Source organism: Danio rerio, chromosome 4, assembly GCF_052040795.2.
Source record: "Danio rerio strain M-AB ecotype USA chromosome 4, GRCz13ab, whole genome shotgun sequence".
NCBI lineage: Eukaryota > Metazoa > Chordata > Actinopteri > Cypriniformes > Danionidae > Danio > Danio rerio.
In genome coordinates this window covers 2,890,318-2,906,158 of record NC_141024.2, presented here as the reverse complement: position 1 = coordinate 2,906,158, position 15,841 = coordinate 2,890,318, and the positions used below count along the sequence as shown (strand labels likewise).

General features: G+C 35.6%; 1 protein-coding gene across 2 annotated transcripts in view; it reads left to right on the top strand.

Moving 5' to 3' along the window:
• cog5 (component of oligomeric golgi complex 5) overlaps positions 1–14,947 on the top strand; it is a 90,257-nt gene extending 75,310 nt beyond the window's left edge. Inside the window, exons 16-22 of one of the 2 annotated variants that reach the window (NM_001045144.2) lie at positions 237–299; positions 3,046–3,149; positions 6,044–6,281; positions 7,622–7,698; positions 11,678–11,804; positions 12,106–12,185; positions 13,160–14,947. In NM_001045144.2, the coding sequence (NP_001038609.2) occupies positions 237–299; positions 3,046–3,149; positions 6,044–6,281; positions 7,622–7,698; positions 11,678–11,804; positions 12,106–12,185; positions 13,160–13,271 (801 nt within the window). In that variant the 3' untranslated portion in view covers positions 13,272–14,947. The remainder of the gene's footprint in view (positions 1–236; positions 300–3,045; positions 3,150–6,043; positions 6,282–7,621; positions 7,699–11,677; positions 11,805–12,105; positions 12,186–13,159) is intronic. The other variant, XM_087247484.1, reaches the window with a different exon arrangement.
• Positions 14,948–15,841: the final 894 nt, after the last annotated feature.

The window sequence follows — 15,841 nt, the reverse complement described above, 5'->3', positions numbered from 1 at the left end:
AAACATGACAGCAGAAGCCAAAGCTTTTTCCTGGCCTGTTTGATTAATAAGGTAATAAAAAGAGATTACTCTGTGATTAAATATTTAAGCTGGCGGTGATCAAAGTTGAAAAGTGAAGGCGCTTGTTTTAGTAGGATTATTTTTTTAGAGCTTGAACTGTGAGTGAGGACAGGGAATCACTGTTCAAGGGCTCGAATTGTTGGATGATTGCTAACTTTGAGTTGTCTTCTTTTTAGGTTATATCCGGACTGGGCAGTTTTCCTCTAGCAGCAGAACAATCGCTCACAGCATCTTTAGAGGTAAAACTAAAAGAAATCAATCTAATGAGAATTAGACAGAAAGCACATGTCACTGTCACTGTTTTTAAGATTGCTCTCGTCCTTTAAATATGAAATGTCAGCTTTTGCCATCAAAAATATGTTTTAGGCAACCTCAAATAGGAAAAATGTGTATAAAATGTCATTAGGATTTTAAATACTGGGTTTCAGGTATGAAAAGGGTAATTGATGGTGATATTGAATGTGTTTGTGTTGCTAGTTATTTGTGATATATGTGATGTGAATCCTGATGTGATTATGTGGTGAAACCAAAGATCAGTGAACAACAGGAACCGGTGTGCACGAGGTGCATGCTGGTAGTTGCAATTCTTTAGTGTGGGGTGTGTGTAGTTCTCCAGCAATTTGCTGGAGATTGTGACAGCTCCCAAGCAGATTTGAGCTACCAGTCCTATTGTTATGACAACATCCGGATGAGTTTTGAAGTATGAAAGTATCCTGGATTGTGTCAAATCTTCAATAAACAAATCCAGCTAATCGAGTAATGCATGTAAGACAGATCTCAACATTACAAGTGCACTACTCAACATGACAACAAGATAACATGAACCACACTCTTGGTTCAGAATTTAAAATAACACTATGCAATCTCCACACAACATCACATTTGTGATTAATTTCTAATTAAATTATATTTACGAGCAATATTGTGCACAGACAGAGCGTGAGAGAGAGTCAGACAGTCAAAGACTCCAACTAAAAGCATGCTAAAAACCATCAGTATCGTCTCTTTTTGTATATTTTTTGGTTTGAATATCAGCTCACAGCAGACATCCTTGACATTTATGTGGAAGTGCTTTTTAGCAACAAGTGCATAGCCCAATTTATGCAGACGGCGGTGCGTGATACACCATCAGGCTGTGATTATGTGCGCATCTGTGATAGATTGAAATTAAAAGGTGAGCATGAGGGACAATGAACAAAGGGTCAGGATTTTGATAGAGGTGCTGCATCTGTACACTAACACACACCGAGTCTGAAGGTGGTTTTGGAAAGTAATTGGGTAAACATTGAGCCGCTCTGAATTCAGCACTCTCTCCCTTGAGGTAAATTGGCTATCAGATGGGTAAACTGGTCATTCTCTTTCCCTTCATCTCTTTTAACAAAACCTGCCAGCTGGACAGAAGCGCGCACACACTAACCCCTGATCTTTAAGCGTAAACACAACAATCCAAGGTGAAAACACGATACAACACTTGAGCACCCGCTTTTCTTTTGCTCTTCTTCCATGTAAGACATGTCATATTGGTGATCATGTCCTAAATAACTAAATAGCCAGACAGAATCTGCACTTATTTTGTGCTATTTCTGAGCGAAATTAAAAAAATAATAATAAAAAAGTCCAACTCTATATTAAGTGGCCTTAATTAATCTTAATAATAGGCAAGTAATAGACCAGTAGTAAATGGTGTGAATTGCTACTTAAACTAAAGATCTTTAAGTGCAAACACAACAATCCAAGGTGAAAACACTACAGCACACTTGAGCACACGCTTGTCTTTTGCTTTCCTCCCATGTAGGACATGTCACATTGATACCCATGTCCCAAATAACTCATGCAATGGGGATGCATGTTCTTATGGCCTTTGTTTAAATAGGGGCCAAACAGAATCTGCACTTATTTTGTGCTATTTCTGTTCAAAATTTATCAAATAAAATTTAAAAAAGGTCCAACTTTATATTAAGTGGCCTTAATTACATGCACTTACATCAGAAAATAAGCATCTTAATAATAGGCAGGTAGTGCCCCAGTAGTAAATGGTGAGAATTATTACATAAACTAAAGCCTTACTTTGCCATTCTTTATTTTTTTAGCCTCTGGGTGGTCCGAATAATAGGATAGCTAGATCTGCAAAGTATTTGAGGACCAACTTTGTCGTGAAGGAGTCTAAAAAGAAGAGATGTCCAGCAGAGATTTGCTCTTTATCTCCCGCTTGCAGGAGATTTTGCCAATGACCGGACCTATTTGGTCAGAGAGACCTATTGGGTTTGCATTGATGTCACTCAGAGATGGAGAGCCGGATAAGAGGCTGGGATGAGGAGTCCAGCTGCTGTGACACGCGATGGTCAGACTGATGTCCCATCAGCAAATGTCAGGCAATCACATGGGAGAGCAGTTGTTGGCATAAGTCGCCATGTGACTTTGAGGAAATACTACAAAAATCAATGACCTTCGAAAGAACACATTGGTCAAACTTTATTTTAAGACGCAATTCCTGCTATAAACAAACCATTAAAGGTTAGTTTTAAGGATATCTATTAGCTAGTGTGGTCCAAAACGGTGACGGAATTTGCGTTTAGAAAATATGAAACTGGTATTAACATCTAAAGCTTTGTCAACGATTTTTTTCTTGTCACCTCAAATTTCGATTTCACATCAAATCGTGACCAATCAACTGCCCCCTGGTATCTGACATGCCCTGCCCCCTTTAATACGCTTCTCATTTGCTTTTCATGTGAAAGCACCATGCAAACAAAATATAATTGGCATTTTTTTTAAAAGGGGAGGAGCTACTCAGTCCCACCCTCTTTTCAATCTATACAAGAGCATAGATACAAGCCAGGTACTATCTATGGTAACAAATGGTACTGTAACTAAAGTGTCACCAAAAACTCTTTCACACATCTTCAGTAACTGTTGTCATGGATATTTGTAGTTTAATTCACATTCTTTAGTTAACTTGTATTGTGTTTTATGTGTTTCTTGCAGGCGGTTCAAGCACTGATGAGCAGTGCCGTTCAGCCTCTACTGAATTCTGTTACAGACTCTGTCGAAGCGATACTTATTACTATGCATCAGGAGGATTTCTCTAGGTAAGCTAGCAAAGCTCTTATTATAATAACACTATGTATGTGTTTTTTATTTATTATAATTATTATATTTTTTTATTTGTGTTTCTGTCTTAAATATTGTTTTTGATGCTAGAATTTACAGTTTGTTTCAGAAAGCAAGAAATTGTGAAGATTGTCAGATTGCTAGACTGGAACAATTGATATCTTACTGATTCTTGATATTTGATACTGTAACTCTCTTACTAATAAGCATCAATGAAACCAAGTTAAGTTAAAAAGAAAGATGTGGTTGCACCGCCAGTATTTTTAAGTTTGGATATCACACAATGCTACAATGATAGCAGTACAATGTATTTGTTGTTTTTCATTTCAATTTTATTAGCATTTTCTTATGTGTATATTAGCTTTACAAATCTCATTTCAAGTACATGTGAATATGCATTTAACATGTAATTAATAAGCATTTCTTTTCATGCATCTATTTTTTTGTCTTGTTTCCAGTCCAAATATTTAAACACTCTTAAATCAAGAAGATTTTTATAGACGAGCAAAACATATCGTCTTATTTTAAAAAATAATATGTCAAAATTCTTGTCTTGTCAAAAGTCTTGTTTTAAAAAATAATATGTCAAAATTAAGTGAGCATTTCCTTAAAACAAGTAAAATAATCTTGAATCAAAAGGAAAACAAGATTATTTTGCTTACCCCATTGGCAGATAATTAAACATATTTTTTTTGTTTGTTTCTTAAATCTAAACAAATTATTTCTTTAAACAAGATTTTTTATATATTTGGACTAGAAAAAAGACAAAAAAAAATGTAAAAAGTTTTTTTTTTAAGTGCAGCAATAAAAAAATATATACCATGTTTATTTCTTTGCCCACAAAAACTTTTCATTAAACTTGTACACCGAGACATCACCTATATGGTATAAAACTGCAGGCTTTGTTTAAGTGCATCATTAAAAATTACACCATGTTTATATCATGTTTCATATTCCCTCAGGAGTGTCTTAATAACAGTGTGGACATACAAAATACTCTTGCTTTTCCTTTTGGCATAAGATTGTTTGGTTACCCAAGTGGCAGGTTATTTTGCTTGTTTTAAGGAAAAAACTCACTTAATTTTGACACATTATTTCTTAAAACAAGACAAGTTGTTATGCTTGTCTAGAAAATGCTTCTTGATTTAAGATTTTTCAGATATTTGGACTAGAAACAAGACAAATCCAAAGAAATAAAACCATTTTATTGCAGTAAAAAACTCCTTTCTGTCATGTCATAATATATCTGTCATGTCATGAGTCTACAAATGCCAACATAGGTGCAGAAAAACCAACACACTAACTATAAATGAATATTTCTTGGCTGTTACACAGGACACATTCTCTGTAGTCTCTCTTCTGCATTTATCTCTCGTTTTCTTTTGCTCGTTCTCTCATTCCGGTTGATACGCTGAATACAACAGAGAGTGATGTGCCAGCGTTTGATAACATTTAAAGCGTCACCCCTGTGATTCAGCGCAGCTTTCTTTTGTCCACATCTCACGTCTCCTCGGGGCCACTGGAGTCAGGCTTGGTGGGCTTGTTTTATTTCTGTCCCCACTGTTATTAAGACACTCCTGAGGGAAGATGGCAAAGAAATAAACATGGTATAGAAGGTTGTGTTAATGCGTTTTAACAAGTGACAATCAGTATGTCCTGACATTTACTTTTCTTAAATGCACAAGAAGGCATTTTGGCGTGAATCTCATGATAAGGTTTAATTATTATACTATTATGCCTAATTATTATACATTATATTATCTGTACTCTTGTAGTAAATACTAAATCACAGTAGTGACAGTCATAAAACTAAAACTGCCAAAAATTGACGAAAATTACTCGTAAAACAACAATAAAACTAATTGCCACAGAATACATCAAAAGATTAACAAAAAAAGGTAAATCAAGATGAATCTCAAGGTCATAATTAAGGTGATCTTTTTACACCCAAATCAAATGAAATAAATATGAGATATAACTTATATAACTGATATAACTTTATAAAATGTAGAGCCAGTTGAGTCCCACTTCTTTCTGTTTTTAAATATCTATATATTGTGGCTCTATTTGTTGTACTGTCTTAAACATATGCTGATTTTACCTAATTATTATACATTATATTATCTGTACTTTTGTAGTAAATACTGCATCATAGTAGTAGCAGACATAACACTAATTACCAAAAATATACAAAAAATAATCATGACACAAAATAAAACTAATTGCCACAGAATACCTCCCAAATTGGCTAAATCAAGATGAATTCCAATGTCAAACTTAAGGTTATCTTTTTACACTAAAATCTAAATAAATACATATGAAATGTACATTGTTTTCAAAAACGCAGGGCCAGATTAGTCCCAATTTTTCATGTTATTAAGTTACCTATATTTGTTGTACTTCCTTTAAATGTACATGATTTTAATTAACACTCATTCTATTATTGAATTTGTACTCAAAATACAGTCACCAAAGCAGCGAGATTTCGAGTATCATCAAAAATAAAAGCTAGTTGCAACAGAAGACCTTAAAAGATGCGCAAACGCAATGCATGTTTAATTCCAGCATTAAAAAATGCATTCAGATTTTAGTCATTTTTTGTGTGTGAATTCAACCTTATCATGAGATGCCTTGTGCATTCAAGAAAAGAAAAAGTCAAGAAACTGATTGTCACTTGTTGAAATGCATTAACACGACCTTCTTTTTCCTGACATTGTGTGCGCGCGTGCTTGCGTGTGTTTCAGCAGTTCCAGTAGCTACACATTTATAATATTGATTATGTGACAAAGGAAATCAATGGTGTTGCTTGTAGCTCGGGTCTATGCTCACATTACAAGATTGCATTACACTACTCTTTTGTGCTTTTCTCCAGTCCTTTACCTGCGGGTGGCCGTCCGGATGTGCCATGCTCTCTGTACATGCGTGAGCTGCAGGGCTTTATTGCACGCGTGATGAATGACTACTTCCGCCCGCTGCAGTGTCTGGACTTCTTGTATGATAGTACGGAGAAAATCGCCCAGCGTGCCATAACTCTGTTTATCCGGCATGCCAGCCTCCTGCGTCCACTCGGAGAGGGTGGGAAGATGAGGTTGGCTGCGGACTTTGCTCAGGTGAGGGAAAAAATGATGGTCATCCTTTATTGACCCTTTTTCAAATTTCTGAGTTTCTTAGTTGCGAAAGTCATCATAGTTGGGTAAACTTGAGCAATCCTCCACCTTTGTGCAAGGAAGAACAAGAGGAGCACTGCCAGAGCCCTGCAAAATGACCTCCAGCAGGTCACAAATGTGCATGTGTCTGCACAAACGGTTACAAACAGACTCTATGAAGCTGGTATGAGGGCCCAATGCCCACAGATGGGGTTGTACTTACAGCCCAACATCATCCAGGACATTTAGCATTTGCCAGGGAACACCAAGATTAGCAAATCTGCCACTGGTGCCCTGTACTCTTCACAAACGAAAGCAGGTTCACACTGAGCACATATGGCGGATGTGACGGAGTCTGGAGACTCCATGTTGAACATTCTGCTGCCTGCGACATCCTTCAGTGTGACCAGTTTGGCAGTGGGTCAGTAATGGTGTGGGGTGGCATTTCTTTGGAGGGTTGCACAAGCCTTCATGTGCTTACTAGAGGTAGTCTGACTGCCATTAGGTACCAAGATGAGATCCTCAGACGCCTTGAGACCATATGCTGGTGTGGTTGGTCCTGGGTAATTGCAAGACAATGCTTTGGTTCATTGTGTAGTTGGTCCATTGCATGACAATGCTAGACCGTATGTGGCTGAAGTGTGTCAGCAGGTCCTGCAAGATAAAGGCATTGATTCTATGGACTGACCCACCCATTCTCCAGATCTGAATCCAATTGAACACATCTGGGACATCATGTCTCGTTCCATCTTCCAACAGCATGTTGCACCACAGACTGTCCAGAAGTTGGCGGATGCTTTAGTCCAGGTCTGGGAGGAGATCCCTCAGGAGACCATCCACCACCTCATCTGGAGCATGCTCAGTCGTTGTAGGGAGGTCATACAGTCACATGGAGGCCACACACTCTACTGAGCCTCATTTTGACTTGTTTTAAGGACATTACATCAAAGTTGGATCAACCTGTAGTGTGTTTGTCCACTTCAATTTTAAGTGTGACTCCAAATTCAGACCTTGACGTTCTCCCTTCCAGCTGTTGTCATCAGTCTCACAATTATTTGTCCTTTTTCTGGAAGTCCTGATAACACCATTGTGGAGTTTTTCTTTTATTATTTCAGCAAATAGGATTGTAAAAACCTTATTTGTTGCACTCTCCCATTCACTGCGCTCTAAGTTTATCCAAATATGACGTCTTTCCACTGAGAAACTCAGAAATGTGAAAAGTGTCCATCACACAGCCCTAGTTTAAACCCTATAGATTGCTTGCTGTTATTGTTTGCGAATAAACTCTAGTCCATGTGTTATAGATGGAGTTAGCCGTGGCTCCTCTCTGCAGACGAGTGTCAGACTTGGGCAAAGCGTACCGTCTGCTGCGCTCTTTCAGGTGAGGTTTTTTTATTATTATTATTTACAGTCTGGATGATGTCAGATGAATTAATCTTCCTGTCCTCGACTGACCGCACGCAGCTCCTCATGTCACAGTGATTCTGTGTCGATTTTTCACACAAACACTCTCATTTTGTGCCATCTTCTGTTCTCATCCTCCCCCCGCTGAGACGAAGAGGTCGCCTGGAGTCTTCCCTCTGAAAATTGCTGTTAATTAACGATGAGAGAGAGAGAAAGGAAGGTTATTAATGGAGATGCTTGTCTGATTAGCTGAGGAGAAGTCAGTGTCAAATTTTATGCCTGGATGATACTCCAGTCCTCACCTTTTATTGCTCCTGTTGTTTCAGGTTGAGATCTGGCTGCTCCAAATTTCTTGGTCTTGTTTTATCGATGATTAGTTTCCAAATTGAAGTTTTCTGTCAGTCTTTTATAAGAAAATTAACATCTTCCAAGATAAGATGTGTGCTAATTTGATAGTCGTTTAAAATGAGGTTTTGTAATTCGATAAACTGGCTACTCTAAAAGCTCAAAACCCACCAAATATATGTAGAAAAAACTAACTTGTGTATGCAATATCTAATACTTAAAATGCTTTATAGATTTAAAAAGCTGTCACCACCTCCCAAAGAATTCTGCTAAAATAGTTCACGCATATGTCATGCACTCGCATTATTATCATTAGCGATTTTAGGTGGATGTTAAAAAAAAAGAAGAGCGTTTAATCAACATCAAGCAATGCATATCTTATTTATTCAAAACACCAATGCAAAACACTTCCATTAATCAATAACAAAATAATCCGCCAATGGGGCAAGCAAAATAATCCTATTATAAAGACAAACTCACTTGTCATTTAAGTGAAAAACTCACTTAATTTGACTTACTATTTCTGAAGGCAATATTTATCTGCACTATTTATGTGCAATTCCTTGCAAATCTCTAAATTGTGATTCAAAGTGAACAAGCGGTATTTAAGCACAAAAATAAATCCTGGATTTCAGAAAAACTGGGACTTTTTTTTTTAATTCAGCAATATAATTCTCATCTTGTCAGCAGTGCGTTGATATCTGCACTGATCCTACTGGAAAATCCACTTTAACATGCACAGACATTTGGGGAATTTTAATGAGTTGCATTGAGTTAATAGAGCGGTTTATTATTTTGCGACTCGTTGCAAAGCACCAATGCACGTTCTTGCAGTATAGTATCAGCTAATTTTTTTTAGGAACATTTCGTAGATGTGTTTTTATAGCATACTGAACTAATGTATCATATTATGTACACCTTAACATTCGGGTTCACTGATGGATTTGCTTCAAGTGGCATGTATTCTCTGTACTTCCTCCAGGCAGCTTAATAAACATCAATGAGGTCTCACAGGACAGCTAATCAAATTAAAGCGCTGCCATCTTTGCCAGCTCTGGGAGCAGCTGCTGTGCCTGGATCCCTCATGTACTAGGCCTGAATCCCCACTAGCAACTTTATTTTACTCAATGAATGTGTGTGCAAGCATGCAAAATGATGTCTGGCATCCACAGGGGATGGATGTTATTACAAAGGAGCCCAAATTAGAGATATAATTATTAAAATGAAGATCACATTGTTGAGAGTTAACTAAAGGGCGTAATGAAAATCTCACCCTGAAATGAGGGCGCTTAGAAATAGTGCCGCTTTTAAATGATGTTGTTTTCTTTCTCCTATTCATAAGCTTGTTTGATTAGATGATAATAATACAATTCAGGGACAAACCCTCAAGATGTGTATGCATTTTAATTTGAAGTTGATTCATGAAGTTGTTTTGTGACCTTTCATCTTTTGACTTCGGTTGTGCATGAATAACTATATATAGCTCTCCTTAGTGTAAAGGCTTGAGTGTTTTGCATACTTGTTAGTGTACTTACCACACGTTTACTTACCCAAGAGATGTACGATTTTCCCATGCTGAAAAAAAGAATGTCTTAAAACAATGCGTAGATCTGCATTGTTCTCTTTGAATGAAAATAATGATGCAAATAAAATGAAGGTAAGACTCAAAAACAAAATAAGCTTTCATTTCCACCTCATTATGTTGCATAATTAGTACCTGACTTATTGAAAAGTGCTGTGCTTTTACTTACCCAAGCGATTCAGTGTATGATTTCCAGTAAATCAATGATAAATGTATTTTTAAAACATAATTAGTTTTCTGTTCATGAATATTAGTGCAATTTGGATTGTTTTGATTAAAACTTAATATAACCTTTACTTCATAATCTAATATTTGTATTCAAGCACAAGAATGAAGCAAAACTGGGACCTTTTTAATTCATCTTGTCAGCAGTGAGTTGATATCTGCAGTGGACACACTGGAAAATCCACTTTCACATGCACAGATATTTGGGGAATTTTTATGTGCACCTACCTTGCAAATGTGCAAAAATAAATTGAATATTTGAGTGAAACTCAGATTTTTTAAATGTATTTTAAGTTGATATCTGCAGTAAACCTACTGTAAAATCCACATGCACAGACATCTGTGCAATCTTAATTGACATTTTAATTTTCATGTGTGCACCTACCTTGCAAATCTTCATTTCAGACTCTAAAGTGTGATTGAAAGTAAACAAATCATCCAATATTGTGTTTAAGCACAAAATGAATTGAAGATCTCAGTGAAATTTGGATTTTGTAAAGGTATTTTGAGTTGATATCTGCAGAAAACCCACAGGTAAATGATGTTTGAGCTCCACTTTAACATGCATAGATATTTTGGGAATTTTAATGGCCTTTTTTATGTGCACCTACCTTGCATATCTTCAGAAGTAATTTCAGTATCTAAATTGTGATTCAAGGGGAACAAATGTAGTATTGCTTTTAGTGAAAGGGGGACTTTTTGTGATATATTTCTCTGAGCAGTGAGTTGATACCTGCAGTGCACACACTGGAAAATCCACTTTAACATGCACAGATATTTTGGGTATTTTGATGGTCTTTTTATGTGCATCTACCTAGCAAATCTTCATTTCAGACTCTAAATTGTGTTTCAAAGTGACCAAATAATGTAGTATTGTTTTCAGTGAAAATGGGACTTCTTTGGAAAGTATTTCTTTAGGCAGTGAGTTGATATCTGTAGTGAACCCACTGGAAAATCCACTTTGTCATGCACAGATATTGGTGTAATTTTAATGGACATGTTATTTTTTTAACTACCTTGCAGATGTTCAGCATTCCTTTCAGACTCTAAATTGTGTTTCAAAGTGAACAAATAATTTAATATTGTATTCTAGCACAAAATTGAATTGATGATTTGGGTGAAACTCTGATTTTTTAAATGTATTTTAAGTTGATATCTGCAATGAACCTACTCTAAAATCCACATGCACAGACATTTGTGCAATTTTAATGGCCATGTTATTTTTTTCATGTGTGCATCTACCTTGCAAATTTTCAGCATTCATTTCAGACACTATATTGTGATTCAAAGTGAACAAATAATCTAATATAACATTTAAGCACAAAATGAGCACAAGATTTTAGTGAAACTTGGATTTTGTAAAGGTATTTTGAGTTGATATCTGCAGTGATCCCACAGACAATGATGTTTGAGCTCCACTTTAACATGCACAGATATTTTGGGAATTTTAATGGCCTTTTTTCATGTGCACCTACCTTGCATATCTTCAGAATTAATTTCAGACTTTAAATTGTGATTTAAAATGAACAAATATAACATTCAAGCACAAAAATTAGTCCTCAAATTTCAGCAAAATTGGGACTTTTTTTTCAGCAATATATTTCTCATCTTGTCAGTAGTGAGTTGACATCTGAAGTGAACACACACTGAAAAAATAGACTTTGCATGCACAGACATTTGTGTAATTTTAATAGACATTTTCCTTTTCATGTGTGCACCTACCTTGTAAATCTTCAGCATTCATTACAGACTCTAAATTGTGATTCCCAGTGAATATGAATACATTTGTCTGTCTCTGTTTTAGGCCGCTGCTGTTTCAAACGAATGAGCACATCGCTAGCAGTCAAGCACTAGGAGATTTGATTCCCTACAGCACCATATTGCATTTCATGTTCACTCGTGCCCCGGCTGAACTCAAATCCCCACATCAGGTAAGCCACATCTATAACACTGGAACTGCTCAGCGATGGAAACCTCTCCTTATTTATAGATCCTCAAGGATTGAGGTTTTAGGTTTGGGTGTTAGCAAGCAGAGGTCAAATGTTGTTTATTATGCCCTTGAGTGGGGCAATTGAATAATCACCTATGTCCATGTGATTGACCTCCCGTAAGCTCCTTAAATGACAGATTACATTTTGAGCGCTCGGGGGGGAAAAGATGAACATATTTTAGGCTATTTTCTATAAGAGTTCAGATTGTGGACCACTAAAAACAGCTTTTCCTTATAAACAGAGAGCGGAGTGGTCAATCTCTCGCTATTCTCAGTGGTTGGATGACCATTCATCAGAGAAGGACCGTCTCACTCTTATTAGGTAAGTTCTGAGACTCAGAACTACAGTTTTATTTTGGCTGATTTCACAATAAACTTTCCCAATGACACTCTGGTGGAAAACTTGTTTAACAACTTAGCTATGCAATAAATCAATATTAAAATTAACTACAAAATATAAGATTCTCTTCTCATGCATGGAAAAGTCAGGAAATAATAATAATAATAATAATATTAAAACAGCAAATAATTTTATGCATTCTATAAATATGGATAGATCAAGTAGCTTTTGTTTAATTAGTAATTATCTTTATGAAAAAATGCATCAAAAGCAATTTAATTCATTTGCCAATTTAATTGTTGCGGATATTATATTACATTACATTTTATTATACATTTGTTACAGAATTTTATGAATCATATATTTATTTAATCAAAAATTTTCCATCATATTTCCATGGCTGTAACATTTTATTTTGCTAGTATTTTTAATTAAATTTTATTAGCTTCTGTTTATTAATTATGTATATAACATATTGCATTTAATGCAACTGCTTACCAATTTAATTGTTGTGAATATTATTATATTTATGTTTCAGTATTTTATGAATCGTATATTTAGGATACTACAAATATTTATATTACCTACTAATTTTTCCATATTTCCTTGGCTTTAAAATTATATTTTGTAATTATTTTATTTTATATTTTAATAAATATATATTTTTCTAATTATGCTCTACTCTAAAATATTATATTACTTTAATTTGCTTTCTGTGGGTGAATGCTGTTGTTTTTATGTAATTTATTGTTGTTATTTTTTTTCATAATCAAAGAAAACTAAGTTTTTCAGAACATTGATATTTAACAACCAGCAGTCCGGCAGTGAATTTCTGTTTAACATCAACATCATGTGCAACATCAGCGCCCTCTAAGGGTGCTCTAGAGAAAGTACCTCAGCTTTGGTGTTTTCAGCACAAGCATAATTAAATAAAATATGACTTTCCTTTGTTGCAGAGGCGCGCTGGAGGCATATGTGCAGTCTGTCCGAGCCAGGCAGGGAAAGGAGTTTGCTCCGGTGTATCCCATCATGCTCCAGATGCTGCAGAAAGCCACAAGCGCATCATAAAACCTGCAAATAGAGTCGTCATATTAAAATATTGTTCATTATAGTTGATGATAATACTACACTCAGTCTTTATATACATTAGTTTTTGATTTGTTTATACTGGGTTTAAAGGGATAGTTCACCCAAAAATAAAGATTCTGTCATTTACTCATGCTTGTTTCTTTCTTTGAATATTTACTGTTTACTCTCCTTTAAGTTTTTATAAACCTTTATGACTTCTGTTAAAGACATTCTGAAAAATGCTGGAAACCTGTAACCATTGGCTTTCCTACTATGGAAGTCAATGGTTACTGGTTTTCAGCATTCTTCAAAATATCTTCTTTTGTGTTCAACAGACTAAATGAAACTCAGGTTAATAGGGTTAAGGTTCAGGTTAATAGGCTAAAGGTTAATAACAACTTAAGGGAGAGTGAATAGTAAGTAAATTTTAATTTTAGGGTGCACTATCTCTTTAATAAGACTAACAAATCTACATATATTCATATTTTTGGGTTTGCTGGGTGCATCAGAGTGATTTGGTAAGCACATGATGTCAATGTGTAAATTCTGATTAAATAATCTCATCTCAATCACAAATAGCTGATTCAGGTTGATTTAATTGCTAACTTTTTATCTCTTGACTTCAGTTTGAATGTTTTATACTAACTTTGCTTGTAGACATTCAATACAGAAATGACTTACTACTTTGGAGGACCATAAAGAAAAAGAAAGGATGCATTTAAAGTAATAGTTCACCTCAAAAATTGAGATTTACTCTCTATTTACTCACATTCAAGTGTTTTTTTTTTCTGTTGAACACAAAAGAAGATACTTTGAGGAATGTTAGAAACTTGTAACCATTGACTTCCATAGCCAGAAAAGCAAATATTATGGAAGTCAATGGTTACAGGTTTCCAACATTTTTCTAAATATCTTCATTTGTGTTCGACAGAAGAAAAACTCAAATATTTAGTGTGTAAATGATGACAGAATTTTTTAGCTTTGGGTGAATTATCCCTTTAAAGAAAGAAATGTTTTGCAAGGTGAAATAAAAACTATACTATAATAGACGACAGGATCTTTTTCAGTATTTGTTCCTTTCTGGATGTATTTATTTAACACATTCATAGAGTTAGGATTCATTAGCACAAGTTTAAAAGCAGACTAAGATAGGGATTTCACTGGTTAATATTATGTTTTATATATGTAAAATGTTTAATTCATACATTGAAAATCAGGGAATTATTATTATTTTATTTGTTAGTAAGGTCATGGAATTTGTTTTGACGTTTATAATTGTCCTTTACATTTATATATATATATACACACACACACACACTGCAAAAAAAGCTTTTCTTACTTAGGTTTTTTTTAGCAAAATAAAATAATCTTGTTTTTCGATTTGTGATAAGATTATTTTGCTTGCCCCTTTGGCAGATTATTATTAAGAAAAGCATTTTTGCAGTGTACATACACACACACACACACACACACATATATATATATATTAGTGCTTCACATGCTTTGCCATGGTTAGTCTTTTTTAAAGTTGCTTTGTTTTGAATGCAAGACAATAGCGACACAATCCTAAGTGAAAATTAAGATGGATATGTGAAGGCTTTTTAGACTGTGAAAATCAGGAAAAAGTCAGGGACTTTTCAACCCTGCATTACATTAAAATTCAGCTGTGGTTCTTCCGTCTGTCTTTGAAACCTCAAAACTATTTTCCTCTGCCACCAGGGGCCACTTCAACCCATCTTGCAATTTCATTTCTGCCTCCATCTTGCACTCTTCTCACACTGTTTTATTTGACCTACATGGCACAGTCCCATATTCCGCTGTTTAATATGTACAGTCTGTGGGTTGCCATCAGTGTGGCGCATCCTCCGAAAACTCATTCAGCTTCTCTTTCGGTCCAATTTTGCATAATCATGCAAATGTGATTCGCCCACTTGACTAAGCGCTCCTTGAGAAATTAAATTAATTTTCTGCGTGTGCCTCTCAGACAGACTGAAACATTTCACAGTCATAACACAGCAGCGTGTATTTTGGACTTATGCATATCCATTCTTGGCATAGAGATGACAGCAAAGATTATGTAATGTGATGAACACCCAAACAATAGCAAAACTTCATTAAGCCAGATTTCTTTAAGATGTAAATTAAGTCTTACTCTGTATTTTAGGGTACCTCAGACCTCACAAAAGCAGTCAGATAATCATTACCCTGAATATCTACACTCACCGGTCACTTTATTAGTAGCGTGTTGGACCTCTTTTGGCTTTAGAACTGCCTTTTGAGTACAGAGAACTCACTGTCATGTTCACTAGTCTGAGATGATTCACGCTTTATGACATGGTGCGTTATCCTGCTGGAAGTAGCCATCAGAAGATGACTGTGGTCATAAAGGGATGGACATGGTCAGTAACAATACTCAGGTAGGCTGTGGCGTTGATGCTCAATTGGTACTAACGGGCCCAAAGTGTGCCAAGAACATATCCCCCACACTGTTGCACCACCAGCAGCCTGAACCGCTGATACAAGGCAGGATGGATCTATGCTTTCATGTTGTTGATGCCAAATTCTGACCC